This window comes from Podarcis liolepis, assembly GCF_965112155.1.
Source record: "Podarcis liolepis genome assembly, chromosome: 11".
In the NCBI taxonomy this organism is placed as follows: Eukaryota; Metazoa; Chordata; class Lepidosauria; order Squamata; family Lacertidae; genus Podarcis; species Podarcis liolepis.
Genome location: NC_139565.1, coordinates 34415936 through 34440067, shown reverse-complemented (window position 1 = coordinate 34440067; position 24132 = coordinate 34415936). Strand labels below are relative to the sequence as shown.

The 24132-nt window shown below is 38.9% G+C and overlaps 1 protein-coding gene across 10 annotated transcripts in view; it reads right to left on the bottom strand.

Moving 5' to 3' along the window:
- The window catches only part of SSBP2 (single stranded DNA binding protein 2), a 117797-nt gene that overhangs the window by 58421 nt on the left and 35244 nt on the right, over nt 1-24132 (bottom strand). For all 10 annotated transcript variants that reach the window (XM_083465466.1, XM_083465471.1, XM_083465468.1 and 7 more), the window contains 3 exons: nt 23587-23659; nt 21544-21605; nt 20104-20188 (listed from right to left, as the gene is read on the bottom strand). In XM_083465466.1, coding sequence (XP_083321592.1) covers nt 20104-20188; nt 21544-21605; nt 23587-23659 — 220 coding nt within the window. The remainder of the gene's footprint in view (nt 1-20103; nt 20189-21543; nt 21606-23586; nt 23660-24132) is intronic.

The window sequence follows — 24132 nt, the reverse complement described above, 5'->3', positions numbered from 1 at the left end:
GTGATATTCCTTTACAATAATGTGACTGCTGCTAACCCAAAGAGCAGTCAGTGATGAATATACATATGACAATGCTTTGCCACATACTGAGACTTTCCTACACTGCCTCTCCAACCAAACATGATTGTAGAAATTGTGTGTGTGTTTGTGTGTGTGTGTAAAAAGGTAAAGGTAAAGGACCCTGGGGCTGTGGTGCTCATCTCCCTTTAGTGGCCGAGGGAGCCGACGTTTGTCCACAGACAGTTTTTCCAGGTCATGACTAAGCCGCTTCTGGTGAAACCAGAGCAGCGCATGGAAACACCATTTACCTTCCCGCCAGAGGAAGGTAAAGTATTTATCAACTTGCACTTTGATGTGCTTTCGAACTGCTAGGTTGGCAGGAGCTGGGACTGAGCAACGGGAGCTCACTGCGTCATGGGGATTCAAACTGCCGACCTTCTGATCAGCAAGCCCTATGCTCAGTGGTTTAGACCACAGTGCCACCCATGTCTCTGTGTTTGTGTGTGTTAGACTGTAAATGCAAAGTGCTGAATGGAGTCCTTACAGAAGAAACAATTCCTATTACATTGAAAGTGACGTGGCAATAGAAAACCATGGGAGAGATGCAAGTTCCCCAGAAACCAGGATCTAGTACGGCGCATACATAAAGCCTCAGTTCTGCTGCTGCAGGCCTTGCATCCCATGTGATGGGCATTGCCAGAAAGTTATCACTGCACAAAAGTTTAGGACTGTGCTCTTCATTAATTTGCACCACATATTTCTATACAGGATATCTAGTATAAATTAAGTCTCCATTGACAGAAGCAACTTTATCAGACAGCATTCAACATGAGACTCTTAATCTCAGGGCCACAGATTTGAGCCCTACGTTGGGCAGAAGAGTCCTACATTGCAGAGGGTTGGACTAAATGACCCCCACGGTCCCTTCCAACTTTACAGTGATATGATTCTATTACGCTTCGTGTCAGTCAACTACTTTCCTTTTGTTTCCATGCTATTAAATATACAACCTAATGTCTAGAATCTCTAGTCATTAGGGAGTCAAGTTGTTTTCTCTGAAAAAATTCAGAAGGTACCAAAGGGATAACACTACATTCCCAGATGAGGAATATTCTGTTTTGAAGCAGAAAGGAGATGGCAACATAGTGAGCATCAGGTAACATTTGTTGATTACAAGTTATGTAAGAAAGAAATGTTACACTTGACGTCAATAACTTTTGGATTAACTGGAAGCTTGAACAATTCTAAGTGTTACTTTTTGGATATGCAGCATTCAAATTAAAGATGCACAAATGACCCAATTACTTTACTTTTGTAACCTCCCTGAACCTTAGCAGCAGCAAGGATTTATTTACGCTCCTGACCTATATGGTTCACCATTAAAGGACCTTTAAAAAGAAGCAACGGACCTGATTTTAAAGAAGCATGAATACAATCCATGTAAGCAGGCCATCAAGATCCATGTATGTATTCTACTGGAGTAGTGGATGCATTTTCAATTTTTAGATTTTTTGGGTGGTATTTAGCTACATTTTACTCAGAGTAGATGCACTGAAATTAATAAGCATGACTAAGTTAGGTCTCCCCTTCTCCCCACCCTTCCCCACCCATATGATGGCTACTGATGTATCCCTAAATCAAGACGGCAGATCAGGGATAGGAAACAAGTGACCCTCCAGTTGTTGCTGGGCTCCGCTCCCACCATCCATGACTACTGCCCATGTTGTCTGGGGCTGACGAGAGCTGAAGTCCAACCACACTGGTAAAGCTACAGGTTCTCCATTCTTACCTTAGGTTATAATAAAGGGATTTTGCAAGGTATGTGCAAATCATTGTTTTCTCTGCATTGAACACTATCAAATAAAAAACATATACCCCACAATTTCAGATGAGTACTACTGTTTTATGTTACCATACAGCATTTTGAATTGAAGGCACTTAACAAATGGTATTATTGTCTGAAAAGAGAAGGCTAAGAACAGAAGTTTCTCTTTGAGCTTACGATTTGCCTAATCATAGTATTTGTATCTAATACTTTACTTCATGACCAAACTAAAAATTAAGCAAATGACATGAATTTTCAGTCAGTTTTAAAGCAATATTGTTAGCACACAACAAAAAAGGATACCAAATATTTTATCTTTTCTTGACTTGTTCTGCATATGATATGCACAGAAGATATGAGATTCAGGTCTCGTTTACAGTGGTACCTCGGGTTACATACGCTTCAGGTTACAGACTCCGCTAACCCAGAAATATTACCTCAGGTTAAGAACTTTGCTTCAGGATGAGAACAGAAATCGTGCAGCGGCGGCACAGCGGCAGCAGGAGGCCCCATTAGCTAAAGTGGTGCTTCAGGTTAAGAACAGTTTCAGGTTAAGAACAGACTTCCAGACCGAATTAAGTTCTTAACCCGAGGTACCACTGTAATTGGTTTAATTCATGTTTTTTTTCTGTTCTGTGATATTAACTCAACTTTAGCAAAGTATACTGTCAAGTTACCGCTGAATTCAATCTGCGAAAAATTCTAAATAGAGGACCAATTCTCTAAGCCTGTAGCTGTTTTTTGTTTTCTTTTTTCCAGTTTGCTCTAGTTTTTGCTTACCTGTCACAGTTATCTTTGACAGCACAGAGATATTGAGTGAAACCATTATTTTGTCTGCCATGGAACCTAAAGCCTGATCACTGGAAAATTCCCTCCCCCACCCTTTATTTTAATCTTGGCTGACAGCCTAACATAGCAAGAAAGGTTCTGAGGTCAGCCAAGGAAAGAGTAAGATGCCCGTCTTGAATTTGTATCTTCCTTATTGATGGAAATGAGTGATAAAAATAACACATAATATTGAATTATCTAATATCATGACAAAGCTGAAACAAAAAAATACCCAAGAAAAATGAGCAAAAAAAGAAAAGAAAACCCCACTAAAAGATGTGGTTAAAAAAATAGATGACTATCCACAATGTTTTTATATAATGTATTTCTGATCAAATGAGCAAATGTTTTGTACACGTTGGTGCTTTCTGTTCTCATTGTTGATTTTGGCTGAGGCCACAGTTACAACAGGAAATAAAAATTACATTAGCCAGGAAGGAAGCTAATGAGTTTTCCCTCCCTCAAATACCATTAGACACTTCCTAAATAAAGGGGAAGCACATTAGTGTAACGACTGTGGGACATAAGAATCAGAAGAAGATGCTGCCGTTAGATTAAAATTATGAAAAATAGTGTTAGTAATGGCAGCTAACCCATAATATAATGATTTGTTACACCGCTCTCAGACGTTTCAGCTATTAAGGCTTTATGTTTCAAGTAACATATCCTATGGGGCAGCATTGCAAAACTCAGTATCTTGTTAATTTTCTGCATTTTTATACTACTATCGTTTAAACTAAAAGTATATAGTGATATAGTTTAAACTAAAAGTATTTATAAGAACCACAATTTTCTTAATTGAATCTGGGTTTTAAAAGATTGTAGAAGTGAAACATTTCCTTGCATTGCCATTAACAGTTTCTACTGTAAACATAAAAACTTGATTAGCTAATTGCATAATCTATATAGCAAGTTATTTCCTGTCATTGTACGTACCCACAGCATCTCTGCTCCTAGCCCCAATCTGTTTACCACATACGATTTTCAGATCTAATTGCTTCTACGCTGGAATCATACTATGATCAAAGTTGAGTAGGTTTTTACATCAGAGATCTCTTAAAAGAAGGAAGCTCATATAAAACACTTTGGGACTGACCTCAGCTTGTCAATTCCAGGCAGAGATGGGGGTAGAATTAATCTGGTTTGCTTTTTTCAATGAACCATCAGGCACTCCTGAACTTTGCAGATTGGAATGCAACTCCCAGTTAGATTACACTTTTCTCTCTTTTTTGTGTTGCAGTTTGTGTGCAGAAAGTGCACACAAAAATAGGTATTATTTATGCAAGAGATGCATTTAAAATAAATATTTTCTGTCTGGATTTTCACTCTTTGAAATATAGCAACCCTATTTAAGCAGATAGCTGAAAAAGATGTTACAAATGGATGTACATTTCCCTTCTGCCCAATCTCTTCTGTTCACAATTGCCATTTTAGTTAACCATGGTTTCACTAACATCCTGAGACTGTGATTAACAATAGCTACAGTTCATTTTTTTAAAAAAATACAGTTTCAGAAACTATAGTTTGAACTTCGTTTGTTTGAAATTAAGTTAATGCTAAAGAGACTCAATTGCAGAAACCACAGTAAAGGAAATCACTTGCTTCTGAACTCCTCCTTCAAGCCAGCCAGGAAAAGAAGGACAGTACAAACTTGAGAATAAGGGTGACTTGTATACACCACATTAAGCTAGGGGTGGCCAACCACCCTGCCCAGAGACCTCATCCAGTCCTCCAAGCAAAATGCCATGCCCTGTGAGCCCACTAACTTTTGTGGCAACAACAGAAGGAAAATAAAATGTAGACACAGTGCTAATGTGAACAGAGAAGTTTAGCTGGGAAGAGATGCTGTAGTGTGCATGTGTTCATGGATGGGGGACAGGGAGGAGATCACCAAACCCACCACTGGCATGTGGCTCCTGTAGGGGTGTCCAAGGGTCAGTGTGGCCATCAGGCTAAGAAGGGTTAGTTACCCCTATATTAAAATGTGGTTTAGTGCAATGTGTGTCTGCTGCTTCTGGCAGGCATTTCAGAAGAGTTACTTATTCCTACAGTGGAGTCTTTAAATGACACTAAAATCAGCACAGTAAAATTTATGTGGATCCCAATGTAGAACATATACATTGTCTTTCTATTGTTGTAGTAATGAATGACACATAGCCTATAAATATTTATAGCAATTTGTCATAACTTTTATTAAGATCACAAGAACATTTATTAACAGAAAACATAATTTAACAATTTACTCCTGATATAGGGAAATTGTTTGCACAAGTCATAGAAATGTCTAAAATGTAATACTAGAAATATTTTACTCATTAGCTTAATTATTGCTAACATTAAGTAAACATTTCAAGTGAAAAACATGACACATACTCAACTTCCATAAAACTGTTACTTCTTCAAATAGAGCTGGATCCAAACTTTGCTTTCAGTGGGCTGGGGCACCAATGCTAAATATTTTCTCCCTCCTGCACCCCCTAGTGCCCCCTCACTTATTATTTCAATGGGTTCCCCAAATGGCAAGGGAAAGAATTGGCAAAATTCACTCTTTGCCAGCAGGATCCCTCCAATGAATCAAAAGCCTTTTTCATCCAGAAGGAATCTTTCTATCCAAGGAAGACAAATAGATTGAACCATGAACATATCTACCTTTGCTCTGATTCAAGCCACCTCAATGTAACTTGGTTAATTTCCTTTGCTCCAAATACATAAAAAACCCCAACAATTTAAACCGGATTTTCAGAGTCAGTGCAGGTTTAGAAGAGAAGGATTATCATTTTTGAAGGGCATTTCCTTTACTGCGTATCAACTGCTTCATAAAGCATAAACAGGATATTTATGCAGCACTAAATCACAGCTCCATGTTCTAATGAATCAGCAAAAAACCAACCAACCAACAAAAAGTCCTACAATTCCGTACTTTCCCATCTAAGACACTAAGGATTTCTGCAAAATTTCAAAGCTGAATGTATATAAGCAAGGTTAAAGCGATTCCTTTATTGTTAAAGCCACAGATTTTATAAATAAAAATAAAACTGATGACATCAACTAAAAAATCCAGCTTAATAAAAAACAACATGTGAGAAGCTTTTTAAAACATAGTATATTCATTATAGCATTTCAGCTAAGAGGTTTTGTGCAACAATATCTTACAGAACAAATCTTGCTATTAAGTGCACAGAAAAGCTTTTCCAATTACAAAGCAATAGTTTCCTTCAAAACCAATAGTTAGTGGATCCCTGTTCTAACCTATTTGTTTCCTTTAAGATTCTTGAAGTATTTTTCCACTGTATTATTTTGATTCTCAAATAACATACTGTATATCCTCAGGATCTTGCAAGACATGAGAGATATCTAGGGACTCAAAGGTTGCCCATTTCATCATAGCTTGCAAACAGGGTGGGGGAGATAATTGTATCACACATATAGTCACTCTGCAATGTGTACAGTACATATCCCTTTGGCAATTGGCAGCACCCTATCAGTGCAGGAGCTAACTACTGGTAACCATATTCCACAGACACCAGCAAACTATCATGTAGCTAAGAAACTCAACACCTCTATAAATATATGAACAAAAATGTTGGATTTATGCCTACACAAATCTTGCTTTACACTGTAGCTTTATATCTGTTGGTATATCTTGTTACACACACACACACGCACGCACAAACAAACAAACAAACACACACACACACACCACATCATTGTTCTGTGGCAGGGCTCATGCTTTGCAAGTAAAAAGGTTCGAGGTTCAGCTGCCAGCACCTCTAAAGGATCAGGCAGAAAATATTTTTAAGTGTTAAAATCTTAAATAGTTAGAAGGGCTTTTAGGGATTAAAAGGCAAGACGTCTGATGCTTATGGACTCTTCTATCCCTAAAAATTGTTGGTTGCTTTGGGGATGCAAAGAGAGAGAGAGAGAGAGAGAGAGAGAGAGAGAGAATAATAAGCAGCTGACTTTTGTATGGCGTTGTAAATTGACCTGAGGTAAAAATACAGCCTCAGCATATTTATGTTCATGTCAGGCAAGAAATTGACATAATTACTTCCATCTCTGAAGCTTGATACTAATTAGGAGATAAAATGATGATTTTAAGAGCCACGTATATTAGTCAAACAAAAAAGAGCAGAATTTCAAAAGGGAGAGTCGGTGAAGATGAGCTCATATTCAACTTTAACAAGCAGTGGCACGTTACTTTGTCGGCATGGAATGAAAAGCTATTGCTGCAAAGAAATAAATGCTGAGGAGGTATAATGTATTTCCAGATACAACATACTTTTATTTGGGAAAAAGGAATATACACCTGTATGAGTAATGATTTCCAGAATTTTGTTCCATGTAGAAATTAATTTTACATAATGCATTTTCTATCAGGATTAGATTTTTCTGTTATAGGAACTGCCCAGAATTAATAAAATTCCCTCTATATGTGGCCTTGCTAACCTATTAGACACACACAAGTATTGCTGCAACTGTGAAACATCATTTTTTACAGAAGTGTAAGTTTTTATAATGAGAGCTCAATTCACCTACTACATTATATTAAAACTTCTGGAATGGTATACTAGTTCCTTCCAAAGTGAAAAATATATAGCAAGAAGAGGAAGAGGAAGAGGAAGAAGAAGATGGATGAAGAAGAAGAGGAGGGGCAGGCCAAATTATTCAGAAGGGTCTCAAAGGACTGGTTCACATAACACACTTAGATAAACCACATGAACATAGCTCATAGCTATTTTGCTCCTTTCTGGTAGTTTTTGCTGCTACAATGCACTAGGTTAAGGTTTGGCTTAGAATGTTGTCCAAATTAAGACTCATGATTAAGTTCTCTCCTTGCTAACCTCAAGCTTTATCAAATAACAAGTAAAGTTTAACTTAGTACAGTGGAACCTCAACTTACATACGCCTCGTTTCACAGATGTTCCAAGTTGCATCTGCGGCAAACCCAGAAGTAAACACCGGGTTTGCTGCGATTTTCGCGTGTGCAGAAGCAGCTGCCGCTGTCTGCACATGTGCAGAAGCGCGCTACTGCCAAATGCGCATACGCACAAGACACCTCTTCTAATGTCCCATTTCAACCAGCGGACGGACCTTCAGAACAGATTATGTCCGTTAAGTAGAGGTTCCACTGTATGTCATGTAAACCAGGGCACAAAAATTAGAAAACCAAAAAATAATTATGAGGAAATTGTCCAGGGAATAAATACTTTAAAGAACAATGTATTTTTAATTGGTCAATGGATTTCTTCCAATTCCAATTTTAAACATTTGGACAAAAGAAGCATCAGAAAAAAGTAAATAAAGGGTGGTGAGTACAACAGCTTACTAGCAGTAAAGGTAAAAAGTAAAGGACCCCTGGATGATAAAGTCCAGTTGAATTCAACTATGGAGGGCAGCACTCATCTCCGCTTTCAGGCCAAGGGAGCCAGCGTTTCTCTGCAGACAACTTTTCCGGGTCACATGGCCAGCATGACTAAACCGTTTCTGGTGCATGGAATACCATGATGGAAACCAGAGCACACGGAAATGCCACTTATCTTCCCACTGCAGCGGTACCTATTTATCTACTCACACTGGTATGCTTCCAAACTGCTAGGTTGGCAGGAGTTGGGACAAAGCAACAGGAGCTCACCCTATCATGTGGTTTTGAACTGCCAACCTTACGATCGGCAAGCCCAAGAGGCTCAGTGGTTTAGACTACCTATGAGTATCTTGGAGAACATCTCCTCCTGTATGATCTCCTCTGACACTTAGAATCTTCTGATAAGGTCCTGCTCAGAGTTCTCTCTTAGGTGTAGGGAAATTGGCTTCTACTATGAGCACTGACGTTTCGGTTTCAATAGCCACCCCAACAATTTGAAACTCTCCAGTTATTCAACCGCTTCTCTATCTTTCTGCAAAAAAAAGGGCTTTTAAAAAACTTTTGTTCTTTTTTACAAGCTCTGTTGACTTGCTTACTACTATCCTTTACCATACTGCTCCCCCCCCCCCACTATTATACTTATTTATAATATGACTCCTGTTTTACTGGTTTTTCAATTTTCTATATTGACTTTACCATTTTATTATTTTGAAGTTCTTTGCATTGTTTTAATTGTAAATCACTGGAATTTTCCGATGAACTACAGTCTGTGTCTACAACAAATAAACAAGAGCAACAAAGTAATTTCTACACATGATCTCAGGAAATCTTTCTTTCCCATAAGTTTGTTCAAAAATTTCTTATTAACATTATTGATCTTTTCATTTTTCTATTACTCTGAATCAAGAGCCACCTGATCATGAATTACAGTGATGTGTCTCAAGCATATTAGTCTGTGCCTGACATGGCCTAAGATAAACTTTACTGAAAATTGAATTCAAAAGTTATTTCAGAATGCATTTATTTCACAAGTGCTAGAGAGCATGCACTGGCCAAATTGGGGCAATAATTGAAGAGCGATTTCAGAAACACTTAAGAACCTAAGAACTGCCTTGTTGGATTATTATTTATATATCCAGGACTGCAACTGACCTAGTCTATCTAGTCAAGTGCCTTGTCTCAAACATCAGCTAGCAAAGTATGAAAAGGATTAACAGTACCATGAATAAGTGCTGCTTAATCTGTATTAATTTATTTGGACAATGAACAAAACGTCTGATTATACAAATGCACAAAAAACTGGCAATATTGTTTCCTCCAAGACAGTCAGAACGACATTCATGACCCCCAATATATTATATTCATAAAACCCTGTAAAGTGGTAGATTAGACAGAGAGTACATCCCTGAGCCAACCACCTAGTGATAGGTATGGTTGAGCAGCAACTTCACTGTAATTGGGCTACCAATACCCTATTCTACTACACCACACTGGCTCTAAAAAGGTCAGAAGACTGTAGGATGGTGTGCTGCCAGCATCATTAAGTGTTATGTCTTAAAACACTTAACAGTTATCATCAGCACTGTAGGACTGAGAGCATTACACTGTTCTATTGATTCAGCTTATGAAGGCATAAAATAGTAGTCATCAGCTATCAATTACACTATAAATGCAACTACTAATTCAAGTTGTGCATTTTCCCCTAATTATAATTCTAACAAAACATGGCTTTGCCCATGTGAATACAAATGACAAATCATTATTACTTTGCTATACAGTGGTACCTCTGGTTACGTACTTAATTCGTTCTGGAGGTCCGTTCTTAACCTGAAACTGTTCTTATCCTGAAGCACCACTTTAGCTAATGGGGCCTCCCGCTGCTACGTGATTTCTGTTCTCATCCTGAAGCAAAGTTCTTAACCCGAAGTACTATTTCTGGGTTAGCAGAGTCTGTAACCTGAAGCGTCAGTAACCTGAAGCGTCAGTAACCTGAAGCGTCTGTAACCTGAAGCGTATGTAACCCGAGGTACCACTGTAGTCCACCACCAGTCAAACAACAGTGCCACACCACTAAAAATGATTAAAATTATTAATAGCATCATCACTGCAACTTCCGATATCTTTTGTAACAACAACCAACTGCAATGTTCATTACAAAAATAAAAATGCAAGATCCTACTCATTTATAATTTAACTCAACACGTTTCAAAGTTGACAGTCCCCTGCTATCTGACCTTCTTCATCTACCTTCATTGTTCTAAATTGTGCTGGCAGTCAATCATATGGGATCCAGTCCATTCCTTTTTAATAAAGAAAACTACAAGCAGAAAGCTACCTAGATCAAATATGATCCTATGGGTCTTTGTCAGGGAAGTAAGACCAACACATCCTCTCCTCTCCAATCCCTTTATCCCCCCCCCCCATAACCATTTTGCTATACATTCCTGTCTAGTGCAAGGTTTGTTGACCTGCAACCTATGGACCCCTAGGGGATTCATGGATTGGCTTCAGGGGGATCCATGAACTGGACACAAACAAAATGACTTCTCCAATGCAATAAATTGTGTGCTTGTGTTTATATGTATTTTTCTGGGGAGCAGGTCAATAGCTTTCATCAGATTCTCTGGAGCCTGTGACCCAAAAAAGGCAAAGAACCGTTGGTCTAGGGCAACCACATAGATTGCATTGCAACTCTATAATGTTCCACTGGCTGACCACACTGATGCCTGTGGTTCTCCAAAAGAAACCCTGTAAACCAACCTTCCAACACCTAGAGAGCAGAAGCTATGCAATCTTGGCAAAGTGATTACTCTTCAATACTTTGGGTACGTACGTTTTGTTAAATATGGAGGCAGGGAGCTCCCTAAATCCAGTCTTGGTGGCTGAGCTTTAGAACTTCTCCCTTCTACCGAATACAGAGTGTTGGGAGCTTCCTTCAACCATATATAGCAAAACTTACATATACAAATTATAAAAATCTAAATATAAGATATACTACCTCATCAAAGTCCAAAGCTTTCATTAAAAAAAAAATCAGATGGAAATGCTATCATAGCTGTCAGCTTAATGACTGGTGTAACTCAACTCACTGCCATGGATACTAATCAGGTCTAACTTTGGAAGTTTTGATTATTTCCGTATTTCCAAGAAGTTACCATCCTTTTCTTTACCAACGATACCAACTTTAGTAGATTAGCTTAAGTTCACAGAAATGAGAGTGGCCCACTGTAGGTACCTAGAATATTGTCCTTAGATATTGGTTCTGAATGGATTCAAAGTAACTGAAACCAGGTTTTGAGTATAAAATTTTAAGACATTCAAACGTGATTTATGGTGAATCTAATCACCACTGTATTACGTTCTAAAAAGTACTGTTTGGAATTGCACAGATTCAAGTATTTCAAAGGCTTAAATACATTTTGCCAAATAAAATTAGCATAATATCCTTTTAGATTGTACAAATGCTTAGCTACATTTTACACACTTGTGTCTACAAACGCAATCCAGTAACATGCAAATTTAACATGTAATCACATGGCTAGATCGTAGCAATGTAGAGAAAAGGAGGAAGATCTTGTAAATCCATAATCTTTAATTCAATAAACAGATGACTGACCTAATGATCACTGCATAACACCATTTCTACTTATTGCCAGACTTAACTATTTTAGAGAACGTCGTCATGGAAACAAGTTTATCTTCAAGCTATGTGTTATATGTTCAATCTATTATTTTTTTACCATATTTCCTATGATAACATACATAAAGCCTCTACTAGAGATCAGAGCAAGTAGCTACTTTTTCAAATGAAGAGAACAGTGGCGCTAATAGCAAGAACTCATGAGAAAGAATAAAAAAGTGCCACATCATCAAGAATTTGGATGAAGCAAGCTGTGTAATTCGAAGCACTTCAACTTGGAAAAATATCAAACAAATGTCAAAGTCAAATCGCAAGAGGACAGAATTCGCAGAGAATGGTCTTAGGTCTTGCCAAGTGGATCCCACGATCCACTTGTCAAGTGGATCCATGAGCCCTCATTAGTTATTAGGAGCAGTTCTATTTTTCTTTTAGGAACACTTTAGCTGTCCTGGGATCCTTCTCATAAGAGAATGTGCTTACAACATGCTCATCCTATTTTCCATTGTCTACCTGGCTCTGTGCCTAGAATGAGAGACACGTTTGCTTCGTTTTTAATTATACTTATGAGGGCTCAAATTATTTACTACTTCGTGTCTGGAGGAGGCTCTTGCTCTGTCATAAGAAGGTTTCAGAACTGTAGGCATAAATACTTTACACATTGTGCTACAGATCACTAGGTATAATTAAAGTAGGAGGCAACAGGGTGGGAGTGGGAAGTGTAACTCAATTGACCAGAGGCATGTAGAATTCCCATCCTTAGGATCTTTCAATCATTCCTTTGTTTGCTGGCTAACAGAACTTGATGAAGTCCAAGTTACTTTAAAATACAAAAATTAATTAATCTGTTTGTAGCACATTAATAGTAAGATATTTAAGTAATTAACATTTAGTCCAGACTTTTATTACAATTATTTTCAAGTTACTGGACAAACAGAAACTGCATTGCACCTACAGATGCATAACCTAAGTATAAAAAAGAAGGCAGTCTACCCAGTTTCAAATAATGAGTCATAATGAACAAATTTAGGACAGGACCTAAAAGAGCCAAAGTGTAGCTACAACTGAGAAAAAAATGCATGTTGCAATGCACTGCAATAAATTTGGTATGTATCACTACTACACTTTGTGTTGCCCCTATGTGCGATGGTTTTATTTTTCGTGCATTTCTCTTGGCTCGTTTCTCCAAACTGAAGCTCTCCTTTGGATAGCCAACCACGGTTTCGACTGTTCCATGTCCAGCAATTGTGCAGACGCATTCCCTACAGCACATGCGGCCTTTTCCAGCCCAAGTTGTGCTTCTGAGTTAAAACCAATCCCACTATAAACAACAACAACACCCCAACCACTTCCTGTTTCCAAGCTGCCTACAGTCTCCCTGGGAAAGGCAGGGAACATGGCACAATCCTAACTCTAGTAGTCAATGGAGAGAGAGAGAGAGAGAGAGAGAGAGAGAGAGAGAGAGAGAGAGAGAGAGTGTTTATTAACTGAAAGCACAGGCATTTTTGCAATTCAGACGGGGACGCTTCTACATTGGAATGTTGGTTGTGTGTGTGTGTGTGTGTGTGTGTGTGTTTGCAATGGTTGATCTGCAAATTTAAACTCCAAATAGGGCTTCAGAAGCACTTGTGTGTTATATGGAGGGAAGGAAAAGAACTCTCTGGGACTCTGAGCAGAGCAGCTCTCCACCGTCTGCCCTCACACCACATTGTAATTTCTAATTGGAAAATGGCACCTGTTCCGCTGAGAGGGAGCAGGCAGCTTTTGCTGCAGAGAGCGACAGGGAAGGGTGGGCTAGGCTGAGCTGCCCCAAGCGGAGTGATGCCTCAACTTGTGGCTCGGAGCTTGAAGTTGGGCTCTTCCACTTGTCCTCATTTGGCACCAGAATAAAATATTGGGAGGGGGGCTAGGTAAGCCCCACCTCACATAATCGATCACATGACACAGTGCACACACACCATTTGAATACCAATGCCCATTAACTTTGGGGGCGGCCTCCTAAAATATTTTATTGTGGGGGTTGAAGAGTTGACTCCTATTTTTGGCAATGTGGGTCCAGCGCAGATTCCCCATCCCTCGTTCTCCCAGCAGAGCTGCCTTTCTTCATCACCTTTCTGGAGGTGATCGCCCTTGCTTGGGCTGCTCTGCTCTTGCCTAGGCTGGGGGCGGTGTGAGGAGGGAGAAATCTGGTGGGGAGCTGGTCCTGAGCTCTGGGGCTTTGCATCAGGTGGGAAGAAGGGTGAAGAAGCTGTCACTGCCCAAGTGCTGCTGTATCATGGCTCTTCACCAGGAGGTTGGCTACCGTATTTTTTGCTCCATAAGACGCACCAGACCATAAGATGCACCTAGTTTTTGGTGGAGGAAAACAAGAAAAAAAAAATTCTGAATCTCAGAAGCCAGAACAGCAAGAGGGATTGCTGTGCAGTGAAAGCAGCGATCCCTCTTCCTGTTCTGGCTTCTGGGATAGCTGTGCAGCCTGCATTCGCTCCATAAGACGCACACACATTTCCCCTTACTTTTTAGGAGGGAAAAAGCGAGTCTTATAGAGCAAAAAATACGGTAATTCCTGGATCCTCGCCCTCTCTTCCATTTTCCCTAGGCCAGGAAGAGGAAGATGAGAGGACACAGCTGGCTTTCCCATTGCTTCTGGAATCTGAGCTTTGCAGGTACCACTGGCCCACTGGATGAGGGCAGGTCGGGTCACGTGATGCCAGGCCCCCTCATTGCAGGGGGCAAGTTGGCACCCTGACACAGAAGGTAGGCTTATTTTGACTACTGTTATTGTACTGAGCCAAAACTTGTAGGAAAACCATAACCATTTTAAATTATTGAGCTCAAATATCATATTGATGAATGGCTACATGAAGGGAAAATGTATTTCTTCATTTGTGCTAATATGGGACTCATTCTGTTCCTTCAGGAAGGCAGTTGGTGCAATTAAAAACAAACAAAAAACCTCTGAACAATATTAAACAGAAAACTGCTGAGCAACTACAACAAATAATATTGACAACACTGTTTAGGTCCCAAAAGAGTACATTTAGAAACCAAGTAACTGGAAATGAATGCTGAACTAATTCCATGGTTCATCAAACATTTGCAGTAATATGTTGATTCTAGTATAGTTACAGGCAGTGCATCTGAATGCCCGGCAAGTCAGGATTAAAAATTAAAGCAGAGGTCTTGCAGAGTCAGAAATGGAAGCTGTTCTCTGAAGCAGGAACAGCCATCAATGTCCCTCCTACGTATGGTACCATAGCTTAATTACAAGTAACAAAAATTAAAGGCTATTTTTCCTTAAGGTGACTTGAATGCATTACATATTTAATTATTTTAGACAATTCCCTCATGGCTACCAAATCCAGAGACAACTAGAAAGAAATATTTTTTATCTATTCATATTTCTATCTAGATTTTTAAAGGATCATTCTGGACAACTGAAAATTAGTTACCAATATCCAATACTCTGCAGTAGCTCAGAGTCACAAACAATCAGCTATTGAGCTGCATATCTCTGCCTCTTCCTCCACCCCCAATCATATAGGTTCTGGTGTCTCTGAGACTTGAATCCAAATTGTTAATTTTTTTACCTCTCTGTTCTACTTAATGCTAGACAGATCTGAGGATCTGATACGAACAGACCACAACACACAGTCATTATTTGAAAGTGCTTTTTTAAGAAGAGGCCTTAATATTTTAAAATACTCAAAACAGACAATGGATATTGAGTTTTAAAGCCAATAAGATGCAATGCATATGCCCATTTGCAACAGCCATTATTTTATGAATCACATTCTGTAATTGTTCACAGTTCTGAAATTGTAAGGAAATTGTTTTTGTGGCATATGTGCAACTGCCAGTTGTGTGCCCATTTGTCAAAGAAAGGAGGATGTACTAGCTACTGCATTTAATGGGCCTATGGCCATATAATAAAAGTTGCTGTTGTTTCTACAAGCCCCTGCACAGGATTAAATCTACTACAGCATGCTTCCACCAACTTAGGCTGCCCCTCATCACAGTGTGAGCTTGAGTCCAGATTGTCTATGAGCTCAGGCTCTCCCTTTTACCTCCAGTGCAATCCAAGCCCTCCCAACCACCGTCCCAGCCCAGATGGGGATGTCAGTTTGCAGCCTTACTGCAGGAATGTTAGGGATCTCTTTTAGTCTCTTCCAGATGCTTCAAGACTACTAAATATGGGGAAGAACATGATAACACCCCCACCAGGAAAAGCAAAGGAGGAGAGATTGCAGGGAACAACTAAGCAATTTTCACTTGCTTCTGTTATTTGATCCAAAAAGCCAGAGACGTACTGCTCCAGCAACACCACTGGATTTAGTTGAGAAACACAAGAGCATTGTCAAGTGACAGCAGTTATCAAGCAAAGACTAACAGCCACCTTAAGTTACAGGGTTAGGAGCAAAAGAATTTCCCAGGTAGATAAAATATAAGGAATAAGTAGCCATTTCTCTCAATTCTAAACCACACAAAGGAAACAAACTATAAGACAAAGAAGCACCCACTGTAGTGTACAAGGATTTAAAAACAAAACACTAGGCATTTAAAAAGAAAAAAAGTATCCAGTTTTGTTTACATGCTCAATATCCAAGTAAATCAAGGCAAAATACCACATGGGTGTCTGACTGATAAACTGCAAACGTCTTATTTTATACTAATGTGAAAAGCACATTTCTGCTCCAACAGAGGTCGGCGGCTGGGGGTGGGATCTAAATTCACATTAAATTACAAGATTGTCCTACGGGGTCAGACAGCTATGAATACGCAATTCCTATTGGTTTCATGCCGCACCGCCAGAAAATGTTTTGCTTCCAAACAGCAGAAACCACATTTTGCAGCACATCAGTTCATGGAGTTTACACCCCTTAAAATATTTTAACACATTAATATTAACACTTTAAAGTACAGTGGTACCATGGGTTACTGATGCTTCGGGTTACCTTACCCAGGATAAGAACGGAAATCATGCACCAGCGGCATGGCGGCAGCAGGAGGCCCATTAGCAAAAGCACGCCTCAGGTTACGAACGGTTTCAGGTTAAGAATGGACCTCCGGAACAAATTAAGTTCTTAACCCAAGGTACCACTGTATGTGAATAATGATTATATGGAACACCTGCCCCCCTACAGAAATTGTATACCACACAGAATTGCTTCAGATTTATTTCAAACTATAAAAATCTGACAACTTGCAGAAGCATGCATCTTATTTTCAAGAAAGTACTGGCTTAATTTTACTTAACATGCTTATATTTGCTATAATATATTTATGTTAATTTTTGAGTAGATGCAGATTTTTAATTTCTCATGATTAACACTATTATTGGGATATTGACATTGACATCATGTAAGGAAATGAACTGGAAAAATGCAAGGAAGCACCAGGTGCACAGACAAATACATGCAAGGTATAAAGTAATATGTACCCAATGAATTACAAGATGGATATATGGACCCCGCTTCTGATGTATAAACAATCAGTTAGCCAGGACAATGGAGAGTAGGGTACTAGGTAATTGAGAGCTTTAAGAAACTGCAGAACATACCAGGGAGTCATGCCCCTCTATTTCTTATTAAAAATGGGTGGCCTGGTCTGGAAATTGGGGGGGGGGGGCTGAGTGCTTTAAGCGAAACATGCTAGATTTTGCTGGGGTGGGGGTTAGCTGGATGGATTTTATAAGACTGATTTGATATTGCTGTGGAGCTAACAATGCCTGTATGCTTGCTTCGACCTGCCACCAAACTATTTGTACTTATTATTATTATTTATTGAATTTGTATACAACCCTATACCCGGAGGTCTCGTCTTTGTAACCAGAGTTGTAAACTATAACACTAAGTCTCCAATCCTGTCTTCTAACAAAACTCTCTCTGTAAAGGCTTTCTTTACAGTGGCTTTACACTGCCTGGAAAACACAGAACACAAGTTGGAGATTTCTCATTAATACACATAAGGTAACTAGAATAAGGAATCTTATATGTGAATTAGGAACATAGGCAGCTGTCTTATAGTGAACAAGGCCATTGCTTCATCTAGCTCAGTACTGTCTACATTTGGGGTCTCAGGTAGGGTTCTGTCCCAGCTCAACCTGGAGATATCAGGAATTGAAGCAGGGACATTCTGTATGCAAAGCAGATGTTCTACACCACTAAGCTTTTCTCATACATTTTTATAGTATTAATTTAAACCTTTCCCCACAGATTATCTGTCCCATACCAGTTCAGGTTAAATACACATTAGGGCACTTGATTATCTAAGAAACAAATAGGCAGCATATTTAGATTTGTGGGGAGGGGACTCTGTGATTTCATGCTGCTGTCAAGACTACCCTTTGGCAATTTTCTTTTCAGACATAACCCACTTCCAGCACATTTTTAAAATTTGTATTGAAGTCAGCATCCACTTACCCAAACATGCAACCTGTTAATAAAGCAGAGATACTCCTTTGCAGCCACCCAGGAGTATGCAAATGTGGAGAGCAACCTAACCAAAGTTAAGCGCTGTAAAATTATCTCATGTCTGAGCATATGCTCGCTTACAAAAAAATCCAAAAGGACTTAGATCACGGCTAGATCACGTCCTTTATATTTCTGATTTATTGCTAACCTACAAGAATTAGGAAAATGCTGACAAATGAAAAAGTGAACAGGTGAAGTCAGAGTGTGGCTTGTGTCAGCCAAACCCAGGCTCATGGCTTGTTTCACTCCAAAACAGCCCACAAGCAGCAAACCAAGAACAAATATTGGTTACTGTTCGTTGTGTGTTTGGAGGGATGTAAACCATGAACCCTAACTCAAGTAGAATGATAAGAAAGATTCTGGATTGTTTCATCTGTGCCATTGAAGCAGGAACAGGGAAGATGCACTGTGGGAACTGCTGAGAAGTGTGTGCCATCATGCTGCTTATTCACATGAAACCATAGTTTGTTTTCAAATATGTTTAATGTGACATGTGACCCAGGCCATTCGTGGGTAAAGCCTGGTCCTATAAAGCAGATATTCTTCAGTAAACACATATTGATACAGCTCTTTTTTTTTCATTGAGTCAACAGCACAGTAGACTCTTTCAGAAGATAATGGCCCAGCTTGGACATTTTGCTAAACTATATTTTAGCATGATGAGAACTAAGTGCAAGAATATGCTGAGAGCAGTTATCCAGAGTTTCACAGTATATTGTCAGCAATCTGCGGATGACACACAGCTCCACTTCTCCCTTGCTTCTGCAGGTGTGGCAGTGAATGTGCTGGACTTCACCCACTCATGGCCTGGCTGACATGTTGCTATGGCAGGGGTGGATTTAGGGGAGTGCGAGCCGTTTATCTGCACGGGGAGCCGAACCAAGAATGGTTCAGCACCGCAACAGTGACTTAGAACGGAGTGCGGGGGGGCACCAAATTTTGGAGTCATATGGGGCACCGCTGAATTTGAAAGCCCAAAGTCTGCCACTGCACTATAGATCTGAAAGTGGCTATTACCATGGCTAGTACAGGAAGAAGAGAAGAGAAGAGAAGAGAAGAGAAGAGAAGAGAAGAGAAGAGAAGAGAAAGTACAAGGCATTTTGTGAATTAGTATTTAGTTTATACAATTAACTAATCCTTTTACTGAGCAAATCCTCCAACTTTGAACATATAAACTATATCAAATCAGTATTTATATTTTCTACGCATTATTACAGCTGAAACCAATTTACATGATAGTGACATTTTCAGAGATAAATAAAAGCCTAAGCATACTTGCTTATGACCACACCTATCAAAATGAGGATATTTTTCTTTAATAATGTATTCTAGACTACCACCAAGTCTAAGATAAAGCAATCACCCAACAGCCTCATCTTAAAGCTAGGGGGCAATATCTTGCGGAAGTCTTGTGCTGAAGTCCTGGTTCCTAGCTTCCATCCATTTAAAAACATCCATTTAAAAACTATGCTCAAGTTGCTAGCTAGTAGCACCCAAACCATTTCTTAAAGCTTGCATAAGTAGACCACTAACAGATTTGCATATGCTTCTATCTATTGATTTTGGCTTTTCCCCATGAACTATTTTTTCCTCGTTAGTTACCTTCAGACAATAGTGATGTTGGTTAATAATTATAGCCTTAGATAATTTCGCTCTTGCCTCTAGATCTGCTCTTGCTTATGCTTCCCACTCTTCTCTACCGATGCCAAACATATTCAATTTAGGAAGGTATGACCACTTTGACTTTAACCATAGGGCTGATATCTGGAAGGTTTTTGTAAGGATGAACCCTTGCTAACCTACATAAAATAAAGTCTTTCACAGCAACAGTAAGTTTCCCTTCCTCTGTGTATCACAGGAACTGAAGAACTTGGCAAAAGAAACCTCTCCTAAATGCTGGGAAAGTGCCACATACATTGCAGATTCTACCTGTGAACAAACCAACAGGCAAAACAGAGTCAATAAGCATAAAACTTACATAGTCATGAAAGGCTTTAGCTTCACTTGAGTGTTCACATGTTTCACGTCTTTCTGGAGCTGCGCAATAGAGATCCCAAAACACACTAAAAATGGGAGGGGGGACAAAAAAGCATTGTAACACTTTACATGTATTTCAGGTGTATGATCCCAAACATATGCACAAATTATTAAGGTAATAACAGTACTGATTACCATCTCTCTTCATGCTTTCCGACTATGTTTTGTGCAGCATCAGCATTTTGGCATTACAAACTGCTGAAGTTCTGCAAACTTAAGAGCACTAAAGACTAAACTGACTATTACACAGACTAAACAACATCTATACATTTTACTTATTATTTTGGTGTGCTGTATGAAGAATATCCAAATTATATATTTTGTGATTTAAGCATGAAGAAAAGATTTCAAAACTCTCATGGATAACAAGAAAATCTAACAACAAGTGAAGTTGTTTTTGCTGCTTTTTTTAGGAGCACCTATTCTAAAAGCAAACAATCAATCCAGAGCTTAAAACAACATCAGAAAAAGCTTTAAATACATTTAAAAGCTCATGAACAATTTTCCAGCCTGAGCCTCCAGGGTGCAGCATGTATTCTCCTGCAAAACTTTCATATAAGGGACAGAAAGGGAGCTGGCAGAGCAGGACAGATAAAAATCTATTACTTTACTCCAGTGTTTATTTACATTGCAAATATTACAGATTGTAAACATTTAAAATTATGTTTTTATTTAAAAAAATAAAACAAAAGGAGGACTACGTAAACCAAGCTAACATACAGTATACAAATGCATGCAATTATTTTAAATTCTGCAGAGTTAAAGGAAACGCAGTCTGATCGCTTTCATCAGAAACGGGACCAGGGCCTCTGGGAGCAGGTCCATGCAGGGCTCATCAGGCCTGTGCCGGGAGTCTTGCTAAAATAAAGTTATAAACTAAAAGAGAAAAGCAGCCGGTCCCAGGTGGGGCCCGGAGCCAGCCTAGCCCTCCAAAGCTTGGGGCAAGTGTATTCGGCTGCCTGTCCCCCCACCCTAGGCCTCTGCATGGACCTGTCTTGGAAGTTGCTCCCCCTGCCTTCCAGGGAGAACATCATGGCAAGGGAGAGACCTACCCGAGACCAGCCAGCAGACAGAGAACTAGCAGCTGCAGGGGCCTTCCTCAACCTCCCAGTCAGAAAAAGACTCTCTGCAAGTTACCCTTGGACTTCAGAAGTGTACAAACAACTAGCAACCAAGTAAAGGTGTGTTTTTTTTCTATCTTGGGGGTGCGGGTGGGGAAACCCAGAGAAAGAGACACCATATTGGAAAACATTACTCTTTCCGAAAAAGAAATTAACAGTAGATTCCAGTTATTTTTTAATAAAAATAAGATTTTGTACAGTAACACTTTAATAAACACAAAACAAACAAAGTAGTCTTTTTAAAAGCTTGAAATACTTACCACCACCAAGAGTGTAAGAATCCTGGGGGCTCGCCCAATGTGATATTTTTTTCCCATCTTATCTAAAACCAGCATAAATAGTGATTAGAATTTTTTTTCACCTAGACAAAATATAAACAACAGAATACAGCAAAATTCCCCCAATTAATCAAAAATTCCGAGACTAATATGCTGGTCTTCACCCGGTGCCAAAAAGCTTATAATGTTGGCACCAGTTGTGCCTCCTTTGGGAGGGCATCACTGCAGAAAAGGACCACTTCTTTGTGAAAGCCCACTGCACCTCTACTAAAGAGGCTCTTTGGAACAGGGCACTATTATGCATTGTACAAAATATGGTTTCCTTTTGTTTGTTTTGTACCTACTAGTAATCAATGACATTACAAGAACAAGAGATTCTCAATAACCTATCTACCCACCTTTTCCATGCTAGTCATTATCAGTCACCTGAAGCTTGAATTAAAGACCAAATCTCACCCGAACCACGAAATGAATGAGGAAAGCCAAAGCTGGAAATAACAACATCCTGCTGATCACACAGATTAGCCACCTTTCTTCTTACATATTAGTTAAAAAGGCCTCTTTCCCTTCTGACTAGAAGCAGATACATTTTTCTTCTAGCAAAAAGACCGCTGAAGTTCACGGTCCCTAGCATAAACTCAATGCCAGTTTGTCCCTTTCATGGTACTGGTGTTTTGGGATAATTTATTGAAACCATTGCCGCTCTGTAATATATTTTTTTGTCTGCTATGCTGGATAGCCACATTATTGAAAAGAAAATATTGAAATGTGGCCTAAATATGCACCTTACAAAAAAAAATCATTCTCCATTATCCTTAAAAGAACATCTATATTCAGTGTTTTAATAAAATTCAAGTTTAGTTAATCGATATAAAAATGAATCAGCTGACAGCCGTAGGTACTATGGATGATTCTTCAAAAAGTTTACTGAAAGGTGCCAAAACAGACACCTGCAAAAGATCTATTGTTCCCAATGGCCAATGATATCAAGTATCAAGTAAAGGAAAATTGCACTCCAATACATGAGCCAATGTGCTGCTATCCTTCAAAATTTACACTTCTCTTAATTTTGTGGTGCAGCTTTCCAATCCAAGACTTGTACATTATTTTCAATAATATACCTAAGGAAATGCACTATATTAGAGAAAATTCATAAATGTGTATATTAAGAGAAGCATACACAAAATGTTTTAACATTTTCATGTGGATTTTTTTTAAAATTGCCAACTGATACTGAAATGGAACAAACTGAACTGAAAAAGTGAGAAACTGAAACAGACACATTTGTTTACCCCCAGAGGGGACTCCAGAGGAAACAGAAAATATTCATAGAAATAAATGGACCACTCCAATATAGAACTGCATAATTAGTTAAATGATATGCACATATATTCATGTTGAAAACCTGTGCTATTCTGTTGTGTTACTTGTGTTATTCATGAATTTTATGAACAGAAGCAGATAGCCATTTCCTTCAAAGGCTGAATTTTTAATAAATGTATACATTGCTTCTCTCTTCAAAAAGTCTTGAAGCAATTTACAATACTGTGAAGTTTATGCTACTGAGGGCATAGCAAGAAAAGCACAGGAAAATCTTATCTAGTTGTTAATGTGGCTATACAATACTTGAATCCTTTAAAAAAAAATTTTTTTTGCTTCAAACCAACTCATTTAAATAAGCGATGACCTGTGGCAAGTAAAGCTTGCCTCCAGGAAATGGTCCTAGTATCAAGTAAGAGGGAACAGAAGCAAGCAACAACCACATACAGCTGCTTTTTTCCAGGTGAAGAAAAATGACTGTGGCTGCTGCATGTATGTACTCTTTCACCCTCACCTTCATGGTAGTTGTCCTTAAAGAGTGACGGAGTACACACCAGACATCAGTTAGAGTGGAGTGAACTCATATAAGTGGACAAAACAACAGCTCATTGTACACTGAATTCACAAGACTAGCCTAAATCCTATCCATCAAGTGAAACTGGCTATCTAGAATTCTGGAAGACATAAAAATGATAGGAAACATACCTCTGATAAAAACGTCTGCGCTGATTTTTGTGCTCCTACATGGAGCAGATATTCATATACATACAGTGCTAACCTGAAAGGGAAAAAACAACATTCACTATAGAAACAAAACTCTAAACTGCAAGATCATGCACAACTTTCTAGACTGAATGATGCATTAAATCAGAAAAAGAAATGAACTAAAAAGTAGTTTGCTTAATCTACATTTCCAACTTTTCCCAACTATATATGTGAGCACCATCACAGCAAAGTTAAAAATGTTACTATACAAAAAACTGAGTCTGTCAATATTTTATTATCTTGGACATATGCCCAGTCAGCTCATAACAGTTCAGCTACTATTAATCTATATTTATCCACACACGCTATGCTTACAGTAAACAATACAATGCATCTATAATTATACCAGTACTGAACATTGCTAAACAAAATGCCTAAACATTAAATCTTCTGAATTTTTAACACTTTTCACTCCGTGTTTCAGCTTGCAACATGAACAACCCAGAGTTATTCAGAACTAACCAACCTGCACTCTTGTTCAGCAAT